The sequence below is a fragment of the Musca autumnalis genome, unplaced genomic scaffold (assembly GCF_047663935.1).
Source record: "Musca autumnalis isolate F117 unplaced genomic scaffold, ASM4766393v1 scaffold_2, whole genome shotgun sequence".
NCBI classification, from domain to species: Eukaryota; Metazoa; Arthropoda; class Insecta; order Diptera; family Muscidae; genus Musca; species Musca autumnalis.
Window position 1 is genome coordinate 20477009 of NW_027411755.1, and position 17533 is coordinate 20494541.

General features: G+C 25.5%; 1 protein-coding gene across 3 annotated transcripts in view; it reads left to right on the forward strand.

Annotated features, from left to right (window-relative positions):
- smal (smoke alarm) overlaps positions 1–17533 on the forward strand; it is a 140045-nt gene that overhangs the window by 104858 nt on the left and 17654 nt on the right. For 2 of the 3 annotated variants that reach the window (XM_073967238.1, XM_073967240.1), the window contains exons 6-7: positions 944–1123; positions 14539–14678. In XM_073967238.1, the coding sequence (XP_073823339.1) occupies positions 944–1123; positions 14539–14678 (320 nt within the window). The remainder of the gene's footprint in view (positions 1–943; positions 1124–14538; positions 14679–17533) is intronic. The other variant, XM_073967239.1, reaches the window with a different exon arrangement.

Genomic DNA, 17533 nt, shown 5'->3' on the forward strand with positions numbered 1-17533 from the left:
GGATCTTCTTAAAAAAATATATATTCAGTTTTTATTAACAGTTCTATATTAGGGTGGTCATGTAAGGCTTAATTTTTAAAATCATATATTTTCTATTAAATATGGCCTTAGCCCTACTTGGTATTTTTATTCGTATATTTATTTGATGTTTATCCCACCCTCCCTCAATAATCCCCCCTTCAATTCTTCCCAAAAATACCTCCATGTGAATCATTCGAATAGTTTTCGAATATTTTATTTCAAAGAACAAAATTTAATTGAAATTTAATTTCAAATGACATTGAAATATTCTGTTCTAAAAGGCTAACAGCTCATATTTCGTTTAACACAAAACCCCTTGAAAACTACTCGGCACTAATAAGGACAAGAAAGAATTTATGCTACCCTTGGGGGAGTAGCGAATGGAGTGACTAAGAACCAGCAGTGGTAACATGAAACCTCAAACACAAAAAACTAAAAACCAAGGAAGAACAACCAAACACAAATGTTAAACTAAATTAAAGCATGAAAAAAGGAATTGAAATAAAAAAATATTCAAAACTTCAAAAACTTTGAATTTCAAATAAACCAAAAACGCTCATCCTTATGTTTAGCTGCTGCTCATTGTTTGTCATTTGTCTTTGTCTAAGTGTCAAACAGTAAAATTTGAATGTCATAGAACATATGTTCAAATTAGATACGACTCAAATTACCAACAACAACAGCAAGCATTACTAAATTTAAATACGGCATAATTTAAAAATTAAAGACCAACCAAAGGAAACCAAATAAAAAATGTTCGTCTTCCCTTTCAATGCCTTTGGGGAATTGTTAAGGAGGATTTGTTGTTTAAATAGATTTCCGTTTTTTTATACAGACATGAATATTTATATCTTAAGTATGTAATTTACATTGTAATTATTAGATACTCATTGTTGTTGCTGTTTCTTCTTTTCATTTACAGAAGGCATTGTTTCCTATAGCATACCCAAGGGCGTACAACGTGGCATGGAAGTTGATTTATCCGATAAAACCTATGATGGCACCGAACAGGGTGATCGTTATGTTGATGGGCTGGGTCAATTGGTTGATGGACAAAAGGGCAAGGATAATTTTCGCACCGATATTCATGGATTTGGTAAAGGTAAGTAAAACATTCTTATGTAAAAAAACGTATAAAAGTGTATTAAATATAATAAAATTGAGAAACAAGAGTCCGGCAATACGGGAAAATCACCGAAAAATAATTGACATACATTTACGACGTTTCATACAAAATGTCAAAAACGTCACAAACCGTATAATGAATAATATGAAGGTGCTAAACATACAATTTAATTAAAGAATGAAATATCAAAAATTTTTACTCATTTCTATCATGTTTCATACATGTCGAATATGTATAAAACATGTAAAAAATGACTAAAATGTTCAACAGTTGGGTAAAACAGGTTCTTAAAAGTTACATAGTAATAGAAAAGGGAATAGAAATAGTTTACATACATTTTTGACATTTTATACATAATGTCAAAAACGTCGTAAACCCTTTTTTAACTAATTTCAAGGAACCAAATATTAAATTGTATTCAGGAATTTAATATTAAACTTTTTTGAGTGTTTTTACCTAAGTTTTATACATGTCAAATATGTATAAAATGTGTAAAAAACGTATAACATATCTAACAATTGAAGAAAATCTATCCTGAAAATTAGCATAATAATAGAAAATTGCCTAGGAATAGTTTAGATACATTTTTGACATTTTATACACAATGTCAAAAACGTCGTAAACCTTATAATTAATAATTTCAAAGAACTAAGTTTTAAGGAAATTAAAGAAATTAATTTTCAAAGTTTTTGGTCGCTTTTTTGTACATGTCAAATATGTATAAAATGTGTAAAAAACGCATAACATATCTAACAATTGAAGAAAATCGGTCCCATAAATTAGCATAATAATAGGATATTGCCTAGGAATAGTTTAGATACATTTTTGACATTTTATACACAATGTCAAAAACGTCATAAACCTTATAATTCATAATTTCAAAGAACTAAGTATTAAAGAAATTAAAGAATTTAATTTTTCAAAGTTTTTGGTCGCTTTTACCTCATTTGGTACATGTCAAATATGTATAAAATGTGTAAAAAACGTATTAAATATCTAACAATTGAAGAAAATCGGCCCAATAAATGAGCAAATAATAGAAAATTGCCCAGAAATTGTTTACATATATTTTTGACGTTTTATACAAATTGTCAAAAACGTCATAAACCTTATAATTCATATTTTCAAAGAACTAAGTTTTAAGGAAATTACAGAAATTAATTTTCAAAGTTTTTGGTTGTTTTTACCTCGTTTTGTACATGTCAAATATGTATAAAATGTGTTAAAAACGTATAACATATCTAACAATTGAAGAAAATCGGTCCTATGAATTAGCATAATAATAGAAAATTGCCTAGGAATAGTTTAGATAAATTTTTGAAATTTTATACACAATGTCAAAAACGTCGTAAACCTTATAATTAATAATTTCAAAGAACTAAATATTAAAGAAATTAAAGAATTTAATGTTTCAAAGTTTTTGGTCGTTTTTCCCTCATTTTATACATGTCGAATATGTATAAAATGTGTAAAAAACGTATTAAATATCTAACAATTGAAGAAAATCGGTCCTATAAATTAGCATAATAATAGGAAATTGTCTAGAAAGAGTTTGGATAAATTTTTTACATTTTATACACAATGTCAAAAACGCCGTAAACCTTATAATTAATAATTTCAAAGAACTAAGTTTTAAGGAATTTAAAGAAATTAATTTTCAAAGTTTTTGGTCGTTTTTACCTCGTTTTGTACATGTCAAATATGTATAAAATGTGTTAAAAACGTATAACATATCTAAGAATTGAAGAAGATCGGTCCTATAAATTAGAATAATAATAGAAAATTGCCTAGAAACTGTTTACATATATTTTTGACGTTTTATACAATGTGTCAAAAACGTCATAAACCTTCTATTAAATAATATCAAGGAAGGAAATATAAATGTTTACTACAGAAATGAATACTAATTGTTTTGTTTGTTTTCGCCATGTTTTATGACTGTCAAATATGTATAAAACGTGTATAAAATGTGTGAAATATTATAAAATTTAAGGAAACTGTTTCTACAAAAATTCATACTAATCGATAACGTTTTATACATTGTGTCAAAACTGTCGTAAACTAGATATTTGATAATTTTAGGGTACTGTATATGCAATTAGGTAAAATAATATTAAACGTTTTTGGTTATTTTTAACATGTCTAATATGTATAAAACATGTAAAAAATGTATTAAATACCTAAAAATTATGGAAATCGAATTCTAAAAATTTTCACAATCACAGAAACCGAGTTTAGTAATAGTTGACATACATTTTTGACATTTTATACACAATGTCAAAAATGTCGTAAGCCTTATATTTTGTGTCATAAAATCCAATACTACCTATTTTAATACATAAATTTTTATTAAGGGTTTTTGCTTGCTTTTACAACATTGTATATGTGTCAAATATTTGTCGTATATGTATAAAATGTATAAAACCTATATAAATTGTCTAATAATTGAGGAAAATGGGTTCTTCTTATTGTCAGAATAGTGAAAACGATTCTAAGAATAGTTTCCCTATATTTTTGACGTTTTATACATGAGGTCAAAAACGTCGTAAACTGTATATATAACTTTATATTAATACTATCGCTATAGGGAATTTAAAATTTTACTAATGAAATAAAAATGAAGCATTTTTGGGTGTTTTTTACAAAGTTAAATATGTATAAAAGTAGTAAAAAATGTGTAACATTGGAGGAAAACGAGTTCTACAATTTTTCATAATAACAGAAAAGCGTAAAGGTAAAGTTTTCATTAATTTTTTGACGTTTTATACATAATGTCTAAAACGTAGCAAATTTTTTTTTATTAAATAATGACAAGGAAGGAAATTATTATATAAATTATAAATAAAGGCTACGAATTTTTGGGAGTGTTTGCAACGATTTTTACATGTCAAATATGTATAAAACTCGTAAAAAAATTTATAAAAAACGTAGATATTTACGAAAACTGATACCACAAATTGTCATATTATTAAAAACTTGCTTGTGAATAGTTAAGAGATGTTTTTAGTATTTTATACATCATGTCAAAAACGTCATAAACTTTTTTTCTTTTTTGAATAATACCAAGGAAGTATAGTATTTTAGTAGGGAAATAAATATTAAGAATTTTTGCTTGTTTTCACTATATCTTATACCTGTCAAATATGTATATAACGTGTAAAATATGTATAAAATATCTTAAAATTGAAGAAAATATGTCCTAGAAATTAAAATAATTATAGAAACAGTGCCGTGGAAGAGTTTACACATATTTTTGACGTCTTATATGTATGTCGAAAACGTCGTAAATCGTATATTATATAATACTAAGAAGGAAATCTACCATTTTATTAAAGAAATATATGTTAAGAATTTTTTGATGTTTTTACTGCGTATTTAATATATCGAAAATGTATAAAACGTGTAAGAAATGTATGAAATACCATCAAATAATTGTGAAAAAGGTATAAGCAGTGTGTAAATATTTTTCAATTGGGGAAAAATAGAGTTCCAGATTCGAACAGTAACGGAAATGACCCAGTGAATAGTTGCAATTTATTTTTGACGTTTTAAACATTATGTCGAAAACGTCGTAAATCGTAAATAACTAAAACAAGGAGAACAAACATGAAAGTTTTTTTCGAAAAACTATATTTGAAATGTTTCCCATGTATTTTGTGCCATATTTTATGTGTGTCAAATATGTATGGAATTTATAATACATGTTTAAAATATGTAAAAAATTTATAAAATTTTTAATTAGTGGGAAAAATATAAATTCATACCTTTACAATGTGTCATTAGGCTGAAATTTATTTATTTACGTTTTGTACGTAATGTCGAAAACGTCGTAAACCCCTAAATAACCAAAACAAAGGTAGTAACCATAAAGTTTAATTCGAAAAATTATTACCTTAAGTTTTTGATGCATTTTTACCAAGTTTTGTGTGTATGTCGAATATGTATGAAATGTATAAAATGCGTATAAAAGATGTAAAAATACATCTAAATGTTTTTCAATTGTTATAAAATAGTCTTCCAAAGTGTAAAAAGCAATGGAAAAGTTTAATCAAAATAATAGGGTACATTCTTGGAATATTATACATATTGTCAAAAATGTCGCAAACCAAATTATTTATTTTATTTAAAGCAAACTTAAAGTTTGATCACAAAAATAATTTTTCGTCGTAAAAATAATTTTTTTATCTGACATTTCATTTTTTTGTTCACCAATATGAAATTTGTAACCCTTAATGACTTGTCATATGACACACAGGATTTCAAGGTTTTTCTGTTTAACTTTGTATTGAATTTGTGACAATTTTCGTTGTAACATTTCTGTACCCTTTAGCAATAGGATAGATAATATCTCTTGTAAATTTTTATACAAATCATGATTTTGCATGTCCAAAACATTTGTTGACTTTGTCCTTGTCATATGATGGCAAATTTTAGCAAACTTTTCGTTTTGGTTATTGTTTGTTTGTTCCTAATTGATATGATTAATGGCAAATGATTGTCATAAAATAAACAACAAGTTTTATTATTGCAAAATGGCAACAACAAAAGTTTTAGGTTAGTTTTTGGTGGGGTGAAGGAATTAAAGTTGAAAAATAAATTCATGTGAGGTAATATCTAGCATTTTCTTTATTTAGATTGCATGGATTTAATATAAGCACTTTGAGGAAGGAGCAAAGGATCACAAGGTGGCTAGAAGTTTCCATTTTTATTTTTTATTAAAAAAAATGCCATTATTATTATTTAATTGTTTTATTTATCCTCAAAAAAACCCTCAAATGATTTCTCTCCAAAAAATATTTCTTGACTCTAAATTCCCACATTTTTTCCTCCAAAAGGTCTTTGTTTTCTAATAAATCTCAAAAATAGTAAAATTTCCCTTACGTGAAATTTTATTTATGCCTAAAAGTGGAAAATCCAGTAGAAGACATGTGTATGTATTGGCTTTTTAAAACTTAGGTTCGGTACAAGATTACTTGTAATCCCAGCATTTTAGGAACATATTGTTTTCGGAACTATTGCAGACAACACTCCGAGGAACATTTTATCAATAAGTTGGCTTTACAAAAATGTTTTCAATAAATTTGATACTTGATTTTTTTTTAATTTCTTAGATTTTTGAAAAATATTTTTTTTAATTTTTTCAATTTGAGATTTAAAAACAAAACACTTTTTTCAATAAACCTAGATTTAAAAAAGTTATGTTTTGGACTTTTTAATTAAAAAATGAGTTTTTTTCTATAAACTTGAATTTTTAAAAAATATTTTTGTAAAGCAAATTAAAAAAAAAAAATATTTTTCAAAATACGTACATTTTTAAATAAATATTTTTTCAATAAACGAAAGTTTGATTAAAGTGAATTTAAAAAAAAAGCTTTTGTAAATATATATATTTTTAATTAAACCTGTATTTAAAAAAAATATTTTTTCCATAAACTTGGAGTTTTTAAAAAATATTTTCATATTTTAAATAATGTGTATTTTTAAATTATTTTTTTTTCAAAATATAAAAAATTATTTTTTAAAAACATTTTTTAATTTTTTTTTTAGTTTTTTCTAAAAGTGCTGTTGTATATTTTAAAATTGTTCTAAAAATGCTGTTAAAATTTTTAAAGGTATTTTTAATATTTTTAATTTTTCGAAAAATATTTTTTTATCTTTTTCAGTTAGATTTTTATTTTTTTTTTTAATTTTTTCAATTAGGGAACTTGCAAAACATTTTTTTTCAATAAGCTCAGATTCAAAATACGTACATTTTGAAATAAATGTTTTCGTCAATAAACGAAAATTTGATTAAAGTGAATTTAAAAAAAAATCCATTTGTAAATTTTAAAAAATATATATTTTTAATTAAACCTATATTTTAAATAAATACTTTTTTCCATAAACTTGGTGTTTTTAAAAAATATCTCATATTTTAAATAATGTGTATTTTTAAATTATTTTTTCAATTTTTTAAAAGATACTTTTTAATTTTTTCTAAAAGTACTGTTGTATATTTTAAAATTGTTCTAAAAATACGGTTAACATTTTTAAAAGTATTTTTAATATTTTTAATTTTTCGAAAATTTTTTTTTTTAATTTTTTTCAATTTTGGACTTTTTAAAACATTATATTTTTTCGATAAGCCTGCAGTTTTTGAAAATTGTTAATAAAATTGAAAATTTCAAAAAATATCCCACATGGGAAAAAATACGCAAAAACAAAAATTTCCTTAAAAGGGAAATTTACATTTATGCTTCGAATCGTGAATATAGTGGCATAAATGTACATTTCCCTTATAAGGTCATTTTTGTTTTTAAGAATTTCAATACAATTTTATTATTTTTGTGTATTTTTCCCATGTGGAATATTTTTGGGAAATTTAAATAATAAAATAATTTAAATTTTCTTTATGTGGATTATCATCACATTTGAATAATTTACGAATTCTTAGCTCAAATAAAAATTTCCCAGTTGAGAATTTTTAGATTCAAAGCATAAAAGTAATTTGCGGGCTTTCTTTTTCATTGCAAAAGTAATAAAAATATTTCCTTTTCCCAATTTAATTTTTTTTTTTAATTTTCAAAAATTTCGTTATAATTTAAATTTTAGATATATTTTAAATTTTTACCCTGCGCCTTCAGTTTTAAATTCCTAACGAGCTCCTCATTATAGCCCGCCAACCAAAGAACAAAAACCCCCGAACCACTTTTTGCGATATGTTGCTGCTGCTATTTTCAAATACTTTGTCCTTGGTATCCTTGAGTAAAAATAAATGTTTTACGCCCTGTCATCTGTCTACTTTTCGCATAATATTTCAGTTATTTATTTGGCAAAATAACAATCAAGGCTCGAGACAAAAAAATATTTACGTTGCCGATTTTTTCGATTCGTTGTTGTTTTGTCGGCGGGGGGAAATTAAAAAAGTTTCTCAACAAGAAAGAGGAATGAATGAAAAAGAAAATAAATAATTTCCTCATCAATAAGCACGGATAAACAGACAAAATTTTTAAAAATACTTTTTTTGGTGGATGACTGTCTCACCACCTCCCTCCCGACTTAAAATATGAAAAATAAACAAAATGAAGTTGGTTTTTTGGGTTTTCAAAAATTCTCTTTCCCCATATGATTTTCTTTGTTTTGTTGGAATTTCGTACAGATATGCTGCAAATATTTAGCATTAATGTCCATGTGTATCACTGTTCGTCCGACTGCATAGTCAACCATAAATAGTGGCATAGCATTGTTGTTGTTTTTTTTTTTTTTGCAGAAAAAAGTAATAATTTATGGCAACACTGGCATTTAGTTCCTAAGAAACTTCCATCGATGACGTTTGCCATCCATAAGAGAAGGTTATGGCTTCTATAGCCAGCCAGTCAGTAAGTAATAAATGCAGCCAGCCAGCCCAGTCTAGAATTACCCACCATACAAAGCGGCCAACTTCCGCCCAAAATGTGATTGGCACAACCCAAACAAATTTCACAAATTTCCCTATAGAACCACAAAATGAAAGGGAGAGGAGAGCATACTAAGAAGAAGAAGAAGTAGTAGTAGTGATACGTATGCGTGTAAGTTTTGTTATATGATTTCCATTTCGTTTCGTTTGCTATTCCTCAGAGTTTATATTGCCACTTGGGGGATGGCAGATTCCAATGCAAAGAAACCCCCCAGGATGATGAGGATGAGGTCAGGCAGGCGGCCCATTTCAAACAGGAAGAAGCGGGCTATGTTCATTTGCCACACAGAATTTGGAAAAGGGAAAGAAGCGTCATTTGGAAAAACTTCATCGATTTGATTTGGCATTGGGCCAATAATCAAAAATTATTGTAAACTTTACATTTTAAGTAGAAAAGTTTTTGCTGTTGTTGTTCTTGTCTGCTACGAACTGATTTCAATGTTGTTATCCAGAATTGCTGCTACTTACTTCATTCGTTTGGTCGTTCATTCATTCATTCATTCATTCATTGAATATTCTGAGTACATGGGAATCAAAGTTGGAATAGTTTTTGGTTGTTGTTTTTGTTATTTGTCTTGTTAAATTTTTAAAGAGTTTTTTTGTTGTTTTTGTTTTATTGAAAGGATAAATTGTATCCTTGTTGCTGTCTGCCTGCCAGTTAAATTAGTCTAGCATGTTGGGGATTTGAAGACATTGATTTTAGTTTGGAAAAATATATCACTTACTTGGTAGCAGGAGATAAAGGGACAGGTGAAAGGTTTTAAAGGATTTTATGGTCCTTCAGGACACTTCTCCCACAACTAATTTAAGAGTTGAAAATTTTTGATTCTGATAAGTCCCTAAAACCAACTCAAAAAGGGTATACCAAAATTTCTATAAAAATGGAAATTTTGACCGCAAATTTGATGGCCATATTTTCCTAACACACATTACGTATAGAGACTTGATTTCTTCAGCAACTTGTAATGAAATTTGATGGAGAATATTTCTTTTGTTAGCACTAAACTCCTAAAATGAAGTTTAATGCTATTTTTAGTCCCCAACTCGAAAAAGATACGACATAAATTTTATCTAAAAATTTCCTAAAATATTTCACATGATTTCCGAATTTGATGCCTTGATTATCTTGACTAACATTATACCAGAGAGATCATTTGTTCAGCAACTGCTAGTGAAATTTGATGTAAAATATTCCCCTCTTTAACGCCAAAATCCTAAAGTGAAGCTAAATGTTACTTTTTCTGACCAAATCGAAAAAGGTACTACATAAATTCTATTAAAATTTCCTAAAAAAAAATTAAATTTTTAAACCAAATTTGATTTCTTTATTTTCCGGACTTACGTTATATATAGAAACTTCACTTGTTCAGCAACTGCCAATGAAATTCGATGTAGAATATTTCCTTCTTTAACACCATAATGCTGGCATGAAGTTTAGTGTTACTTTTACGACCACCTCGCAAAGGGAAAGAAATAAAATCTTTCAAAACCCCTCTATGGAAAAATGGACCAAAAAAACCCCTTTGTTTAGGCGCTAGAGGGTTAAAGTTGTCCACAAAATTGTTTCTTAAGGTGTTGCCTGCGATATTGCCGAAGATACTATATACCTAAAATGCAAGCATTACAGGAAATCTGGCTTTGAATCAGCTCCAACCTACTTTGAAAAAAGTTTATAATCTTTTTAGAGAAATTAACCAAAGAGAGTCCCTCATTCAGGCAGTAGATGGTTAACACTGTCAAAATTGTTCTCCTGTATGTTGGCTTAAACTTTGCATACCATACTATATACCCAAAATGCAAGGGTTACACGGAATCTGGCGCTGAATCTGCCCTAATCTACTTTAAAACCAACATTTATGAGAAATGAACCAAAAAATACCCCTTCAGTGAGGGGGTAAAAGGTTGTCCGCAAAATTGTTCCTGGTGACGTTTCAAGCAATATTGCTGAAGAAAATATGTACCTATAAAGCAAGGATTACAAGAAATGTGGCTCTGAATCTGCTACAAACGGCCTTTAGAGGAGTTTATAAACTTTTATGAGAAATTAACTAAAGATACCCTTTAAGTGAGACAGTAGAGGGTTAACATTGTCCACAAAATTTTCCATAGAGGTGTTGCCAGCAATATTGCCACAGATACTGTATACCTAAAATGCAAGGGTTACAAGAAATCGGAGGCTGCATCTGCCCCACCCCACTTTTAAGGAAGTTTATAACTTTTTATTAGAAATGCACCAAAAGACCCCTTCGTTGAGGAATAGAGGTTATCATTGTCCACAGAATTGTTCCTAGGGGTGTTGTTAGCAATATTGCCGAGGATACTGTGTACCCAAAATGCAAGGGTTACAAGGAATCTGGTGCTGAATCTGTTTCACCCCATTTTTAGGGAAGTTTATAACATTTTATGATGACTTAACCAAAAATACCATTTCGTTGAGGAGCTAGGGGGTTACTGTTGGCCACAAAATTGTTCTTTGAGTTTTTGTCAGCAACATTGCCGAAGATACTTTATACCTAAAATGCAATGATTACAAGGAATCTGGCGCTGAATCTGTACCAATCTTTTTTTAAAGAAGTTTATAACCATTTGTGAGAAATGAGGCAAAAATACCCTTTTAGTGAGGCGTTAGAGGGTTAACGTTGTCCACAAAATTGTTCTTCGGAGTGTTGTGCGTAATATTGCCGAAGATACTATATACCTAAAATGCAAGGTTTACAAGGAATAATGCTCTGAATCTGCTTCAACCTAGTTTTAAAGAAGTTTTAACTCTTCTAAAGAAGTTCTAACTCTTTATGGAAAAATTAACAGAAAAGACCACTTCAGTAAGCTGGTAGAGGGTTAACGTTGTCCACAAAATTATTCTCCTGAGAGTTGTCAATAATATTACCGAAGATACTATATACCTTAAAAGCAAGGGTTACAATGAATCAGAATCTTTTCCAACCCACTTTTAAAAAAAGTTTATAAAGTTCTTGGGGCGAATCTGCTTCAAGCTGCTATTAAAGATATTTTTTATACTTAATAAACAATGTACCAACATATGGACCAGAGAGGCGATAAAAATTTAACATTTGCAACAGTATTGAAAATAATATTTTTTAAAAAATCCAAGTTTACGGAAAATATTTTTTTAATTCAGGTTTATTATTATTTTTTTTTTTTAATTTGGGTAAATTAAAAAAATATTACTTAAATTTGAGTTTATTCGAAAAAAAATTTTAATTTACGTTTGATGACTTTTTTTCCAATTTTTGTTAATAAAAAAAATTTTAAAAAATACGGCTAATTAAAAAAATATTTTTCTTAAAAAAATCCATATATTTATTTGAAAACACATATTTCAAAAACTCCAGTTTTAAGGAAAAAATATAATGTTTTAAAAAGTCCAAAATTTAAAAAAATATTTTTCGAAAAATTAAAAATACCTTTAAAAATTTTAACAGTATTTTTAGAACAATTTTAAAATATACAACAGTACTTTAAAAAAAAAAAAAAACTTAAAAATATAAAAAGTATTTTTTAAAAAATTGAAAAAATATTAAAAAAAAACTTAATTCAAAGTTACACAATATTTAAAATAAAAAAAATATTTTTTTTCAAAAAATCCAAGTTTATGGAAAAATATTTAAAAAAATATTATTTGGAAAAATTAAAAATATTAAAAACACCTTTAAAAATTTTAACAGTATTTTAGAACAATTTTAAAATATACAACAGTACTTTTAGAAAAAAAAAACTTAAAAATATAAAAAGTATTTTTTAAAAAATTGAAAAAATATTTAAAAAAAAACTTAATTCAAAATTACACATTATTTAAAATAAAAAAATATATTTTTTTTAAAAAATCCAAGTTTATGGAAAAATATTTATTTAAAATATAGGTTTAATTAAAAATATATATTTTTTAAATTTACAAAAGCATTTTTTTTAAATTCACTTTAATCAAATTTTCGTTTATTGACAAAAATATTTATTTAAAAATGTACGTATTTTGAAAAATATTTTTTTAATTTGCTTTAGAAAAATATTTTTTAAAAATTCAAGTTTATTGAAAAAATATATTTTTTAATTAAAAGATCCAAAACATAAATTTTTAAATCTAGGCTAATTGAAAAAAATGTTGTTTTAAAAATACCTAATTAATAGAATTAAAAAAATATTTAAAAAAAAATCTAATTGAAAAAAATTAAAAAAAAAACATTTTTCGAAAAATTAAAAATATTAAAAATACTTTTAAAAATGTTAACAGTATTTTTAGAACAATTTTAAAATATACAAGAGTATTTTTAGAAAAAACTAAAAAAATTAAAAAAAATATTTTTAAAAAATTTGAAAAAATATTTAAAAAAAAAAAATAATTTAAAAATAAACATTATTTAAAATATGAAAATATTTTTTAAAATCTCCAAGTTTATGGACAAGTTTAAAAACGCCAATACACATGTCTTCTATTGCCCTTTTCTAATTCCTCCTCCGACCTATTTTTTTAAAATCTTAAATTTTCTTAGGACAGCTTTATCGAATGCAGACTTCCTGCCTTATTTAAAATTCCATAAATTATTTAAAATCTTTTCATTAAATTTATTAAATTTTCCTCCCCAAATTTATAACTTAATAATTTATCCACAATTAAGAAAGCAGCCAGCAGCAGCATTTCCCCTTTCTTTAAATAAAATCATATTTCAAACAAAGGGAAAGGAAATGGGGGGAGCTGTCACTTCAGTAAAAATATTTTTTACAAACAATTACGGCTCTTAACCTGGCCGAGGACCAACTAAAATTTCATATAATTGCTATATAATGGCAAAATACAGTGGCCAAGGCAAACAATTCGTCGCCACACATACACACGTACATAAATAATAAGAAGGGTGTGTGTATGTTCAACTAAAGTAAATGGTTAAATTTGTCAACCTTATAACTTTTATCCCACTCTCTCCGTCTCCCTTTGCACCAGAACATGTTTTTGCCCCCCAATGTAAACTCTTAAATAAAATCGTTAAGGACCCTAGTTTAGCTGAGAATATACCATAATGTATAGGCAGCTTGACAGCCATCGGCGTGCAGAGGCTAGTAGAATGAAGCAAAGAAAAAAAAGGTTGAAATGTCGCGTTCTTAAGGTAATAATTTTTGTTGGCGCTTTTGTTTTACACACACAGAAACAAAGCTCTCCCCTCCATAGCTTTACAATGGCAACAACAGCATGAACCAACCGACATAAAGCTGAAGGTTGTAACTACTGGGTACGAATGAATTTTCCCTGAGAAAGTAGTGCACAAAAACAACAAACTATGTTAAAGACATAAATTTTCCTAGCTAGACCTGGGCTTGGGGTTTTTGGAGTAACTTTTCCGAACGTACGTACTTGCCTTTCAATACAACAACGACGACATTGTCGTAATAATTTGTGCCACGATGTATGTGACCATTTTATGTATATATGTATGTATATTTGTGTGTGTGACGTTTTACAAGGATAAAGGAATTCTTTTAACAATCATCCTTATTACACACTGGCTAACACCCACCCACACATAAATAAATATATGTATGTAAGTCTTTTTACTACTGGTGCGTGTTTGAAATTACTTGAGCCTTTCATTGCCTGCAGAAAAGGAATTTACATTCACGCACACACACACTCACTTCCAACATAAAGCTTGGTAAATATTTTAAAAGCTACGTTTTTGTGTATATCAAAAATAAATAAACAAATAACTTTAGTATAAAAACAAACGAAGGTTACCAAGGCATATTCATCGTTTAACTGCTTTTTTGGGAACTTATGCGTATTTTCCTTTTGAGTTATTTGGAAGTTTTAGTAAAATTTTTCTACACGTATGAGACGGCATTTGTGGGACATGTTTCCCAAAAAATTCATAAATTTTATTATCTAAAAAGTTTTTATTGTTTATTTTAATATTTTGTCATTTTTGTTCTTTTGTTTCTTTTCTAGGTTATGAATGGATTGGCTGGCGCAACGATACCCCCGGTCTAATGGGCAAACCTGTTGAAATTATTTTCGAATTTGACACAGTGCGAAACTTTAGCGCCATAATTTTGCATACGAATAACATGTTTACGAAGGATGTTCAGGTGAGTAATAAGAGAGGGGGAAATTTTTATTTTATTTAATAGGAAAATATTCTTTAAAATCCAAGTTTATTGGCCGGATGGTCCACGAAAAAATACTCTTTAATATACTGATGTCTAAGGAAAAGTATTCTTTAAAAAATATACGTTTATTGGCCTGATAAAAATATAATTGAAAAAATCAACTTTTATAGGTGAAATATTTTTTTAATTGAAAAAAAAAATAGAAACAATATTTTAAAACTAGTGAAGAAATTAAAAAATATATTTTTAAACAATTTGAATTAATTCAAAACAAAACAATGAACAATTTAAAAAATACAAACATTTATTTATGCTTAAATTTTTAAAACAATTTAAATTTAAAAAAAATATATATACAAATTAAAAAATAAATACAAACATTTATTATTGCTCAATTTTTTTTTTTTAATTTTTAAAAAATTTGAAAAAAATAAAATAATTCTTTTCAACTTATGAAAGATTCTCTTTTTCTGTTTTTATGTGTGACCAATTCATTTTTTTATGTTTTGTTTTGGTTGATGGGCTTTTTGTTTCGATTAGAAGAAATTGAAAACTAAAATTTTATTTCATTTTCTCTCAGAAAAGGTTAAAAGATATATTAAAAAATTATTAAGTATTTTTAACAGAATTTTTACAAATTTAAAAATATAATTTTAAAAAAAATTTAACAAAAAATATTTTTTTTTTTATAAAATTGAAAAACTTATTTTTCAATTCAATTTAAATTTTTTTAAATTCAATTTTATAGAAAAAATAATATTTAAAAAATCAATTTCTAAATAAAACATATTAATTAAATTTTTTTTTTAAATCATGTTTGCTGAAGAAATATTTTTTATTTTTTAAAAATCGAACATTGGTGGCGTCGTTTTTTATTGGGATAGCTAATACAATTTTGTTTTTTCAAAATAGTCTGGCTTAATCCCATTGTTGTTGTTTTATTATTTTAAAAACAACTAATTTATTGGCATTGTTCGCCAAGGTGTAAAGCAGGGAAGACTAGTTTCGATCCACGCCACTGGATCCCATCAGTTCCCTTGTTTCTTGTTTGTGGATATTCTCCACCGAAGTTATTTTTCAATAATAGAACAATTATTTAGGAATAATGGATAAATCAAAAGAAATATTTTTCAACCAATTTAAATAAATTAAAAAACACAAATGAAAAATATTTAAAAAAAATCAAAAAGTTAAAAAAAAAAACAAAAAATATATGTTTCAAAAAATGTAAAAACATTGAAAAAAACAAAGAATTTTAAAATTTAAAAAATATTTTCAGAAATTTAAAAAATAAAAAAATGAGTGAACTGACATTAAAACAGAAACAATAATTTAAAAAAAAATCCAGGCTTATTAAAAATAAAAAAGTATGGTTTTTTTAAATTTCAAGTTTTTAATAAGTTTTCGAAATACGAACAATTTAAAAAGTACAAAAGTTAAAACAAATATTTTTCAAAAATTTTGAAAATACACACAAAAATATTTTTCAAAAATTCAAAATAATGAAATTTTTTTTAAACAGTTAAAAAAAAAAAAATTAAAAAGTATTTTTCAGAAAATTGAAAAATATTTTTGTAAATTAAAAAAAAAAAATTAAGCAAAAATATTTAGAAAAAAAAAAATCAGGCTTATGAAAACAAATATTTGTCCTTAAAATTAAAGTTCAATAATTTTTTTTCAAATTCATGTTTACTGGAAAAATAATTTTTTAAAAAATCAATTTTTATAAAAAACATATTTTATTGAAAAAATATATTTTTTAACAATTTAGAAAGTAAAAAAAGAAATATTTTGAAAGAAATGGAAAAATTAAAAAAATGTTTTACAACAATTTCAATTAATAAAAAAATACCAAAAAATGTAAAATATTAAAAAATTAAAAAATATTTTTCGATTATGGAAAAAAATAAAAAATCATGTTTTTGGAAGATTTTTTTTTTGACAAAACTAACAAAATACAGAAAAAAAAACATTTTTAAAAATGGAAAAAATATAAAAGAACGACTTAAATTAATTAAAAAATAAAAAAAGTTTTAAAAAAGTCTTAAAAAAATAAAAAATATTTTTCAAAAAAAAATTTTAAATCATCGAAAAAGTGCACTTTACATTTTTTTAACATTTAAAAAATTTAACAAATATTTTTCAAAAAATTCAAATTTTATTAAAGTTAAAAAAATAGTTTTCAAAAATTTTTAAAAAAATATTTTTCAAAAATTTACGCGATAATAATGTTGAAAATAATTATGAAAAAGTAGAAAAATATTGAATTTTTTTTTTAAAAAAGTCCACGTTTATAGAAAAAATAATTTTAAAGAATCCAGTGTTATTAAAAAAATATTTTTTAAATATTACAATTTTATTGAATTTTGTCAAAAGTCACTTTTATTGTAAAATACTTAAAAATTAATTTTTTAAAAATTTAAAAAATTTTAAAAATATTTTTCAAAAAATTCAATTTTTATTAAAGTTAAAATAAAAATTTTCAAAAATTTAAAAAAAATATTTTTCAAAAATAAAAAAATAATTTTGAAAAAGTAGAGAAATATTGAACAAAAAATATTTTTTAAAAAAGTCCACGTTTATTGAAACAATAATTCTAAAGAATACAGTGTTGCTAAAAAAAATATTTTTTAAATATTACAATTTTATTGACTTTTGTCCAAAAAAATTCACAATTCACGAAATGTCAAAAATGAAGCCAGGCGAAGATTTCAAAAGTTCAAAAATTTTCAACTTTGTGGCCTGAAGCCTCGCTTCGTTGTGGTCTGTCCTATTGAAAACATTACAAAATTCAACATTGTAAAAAACAAATTGCATTTGAAAGAGAAAAAAGT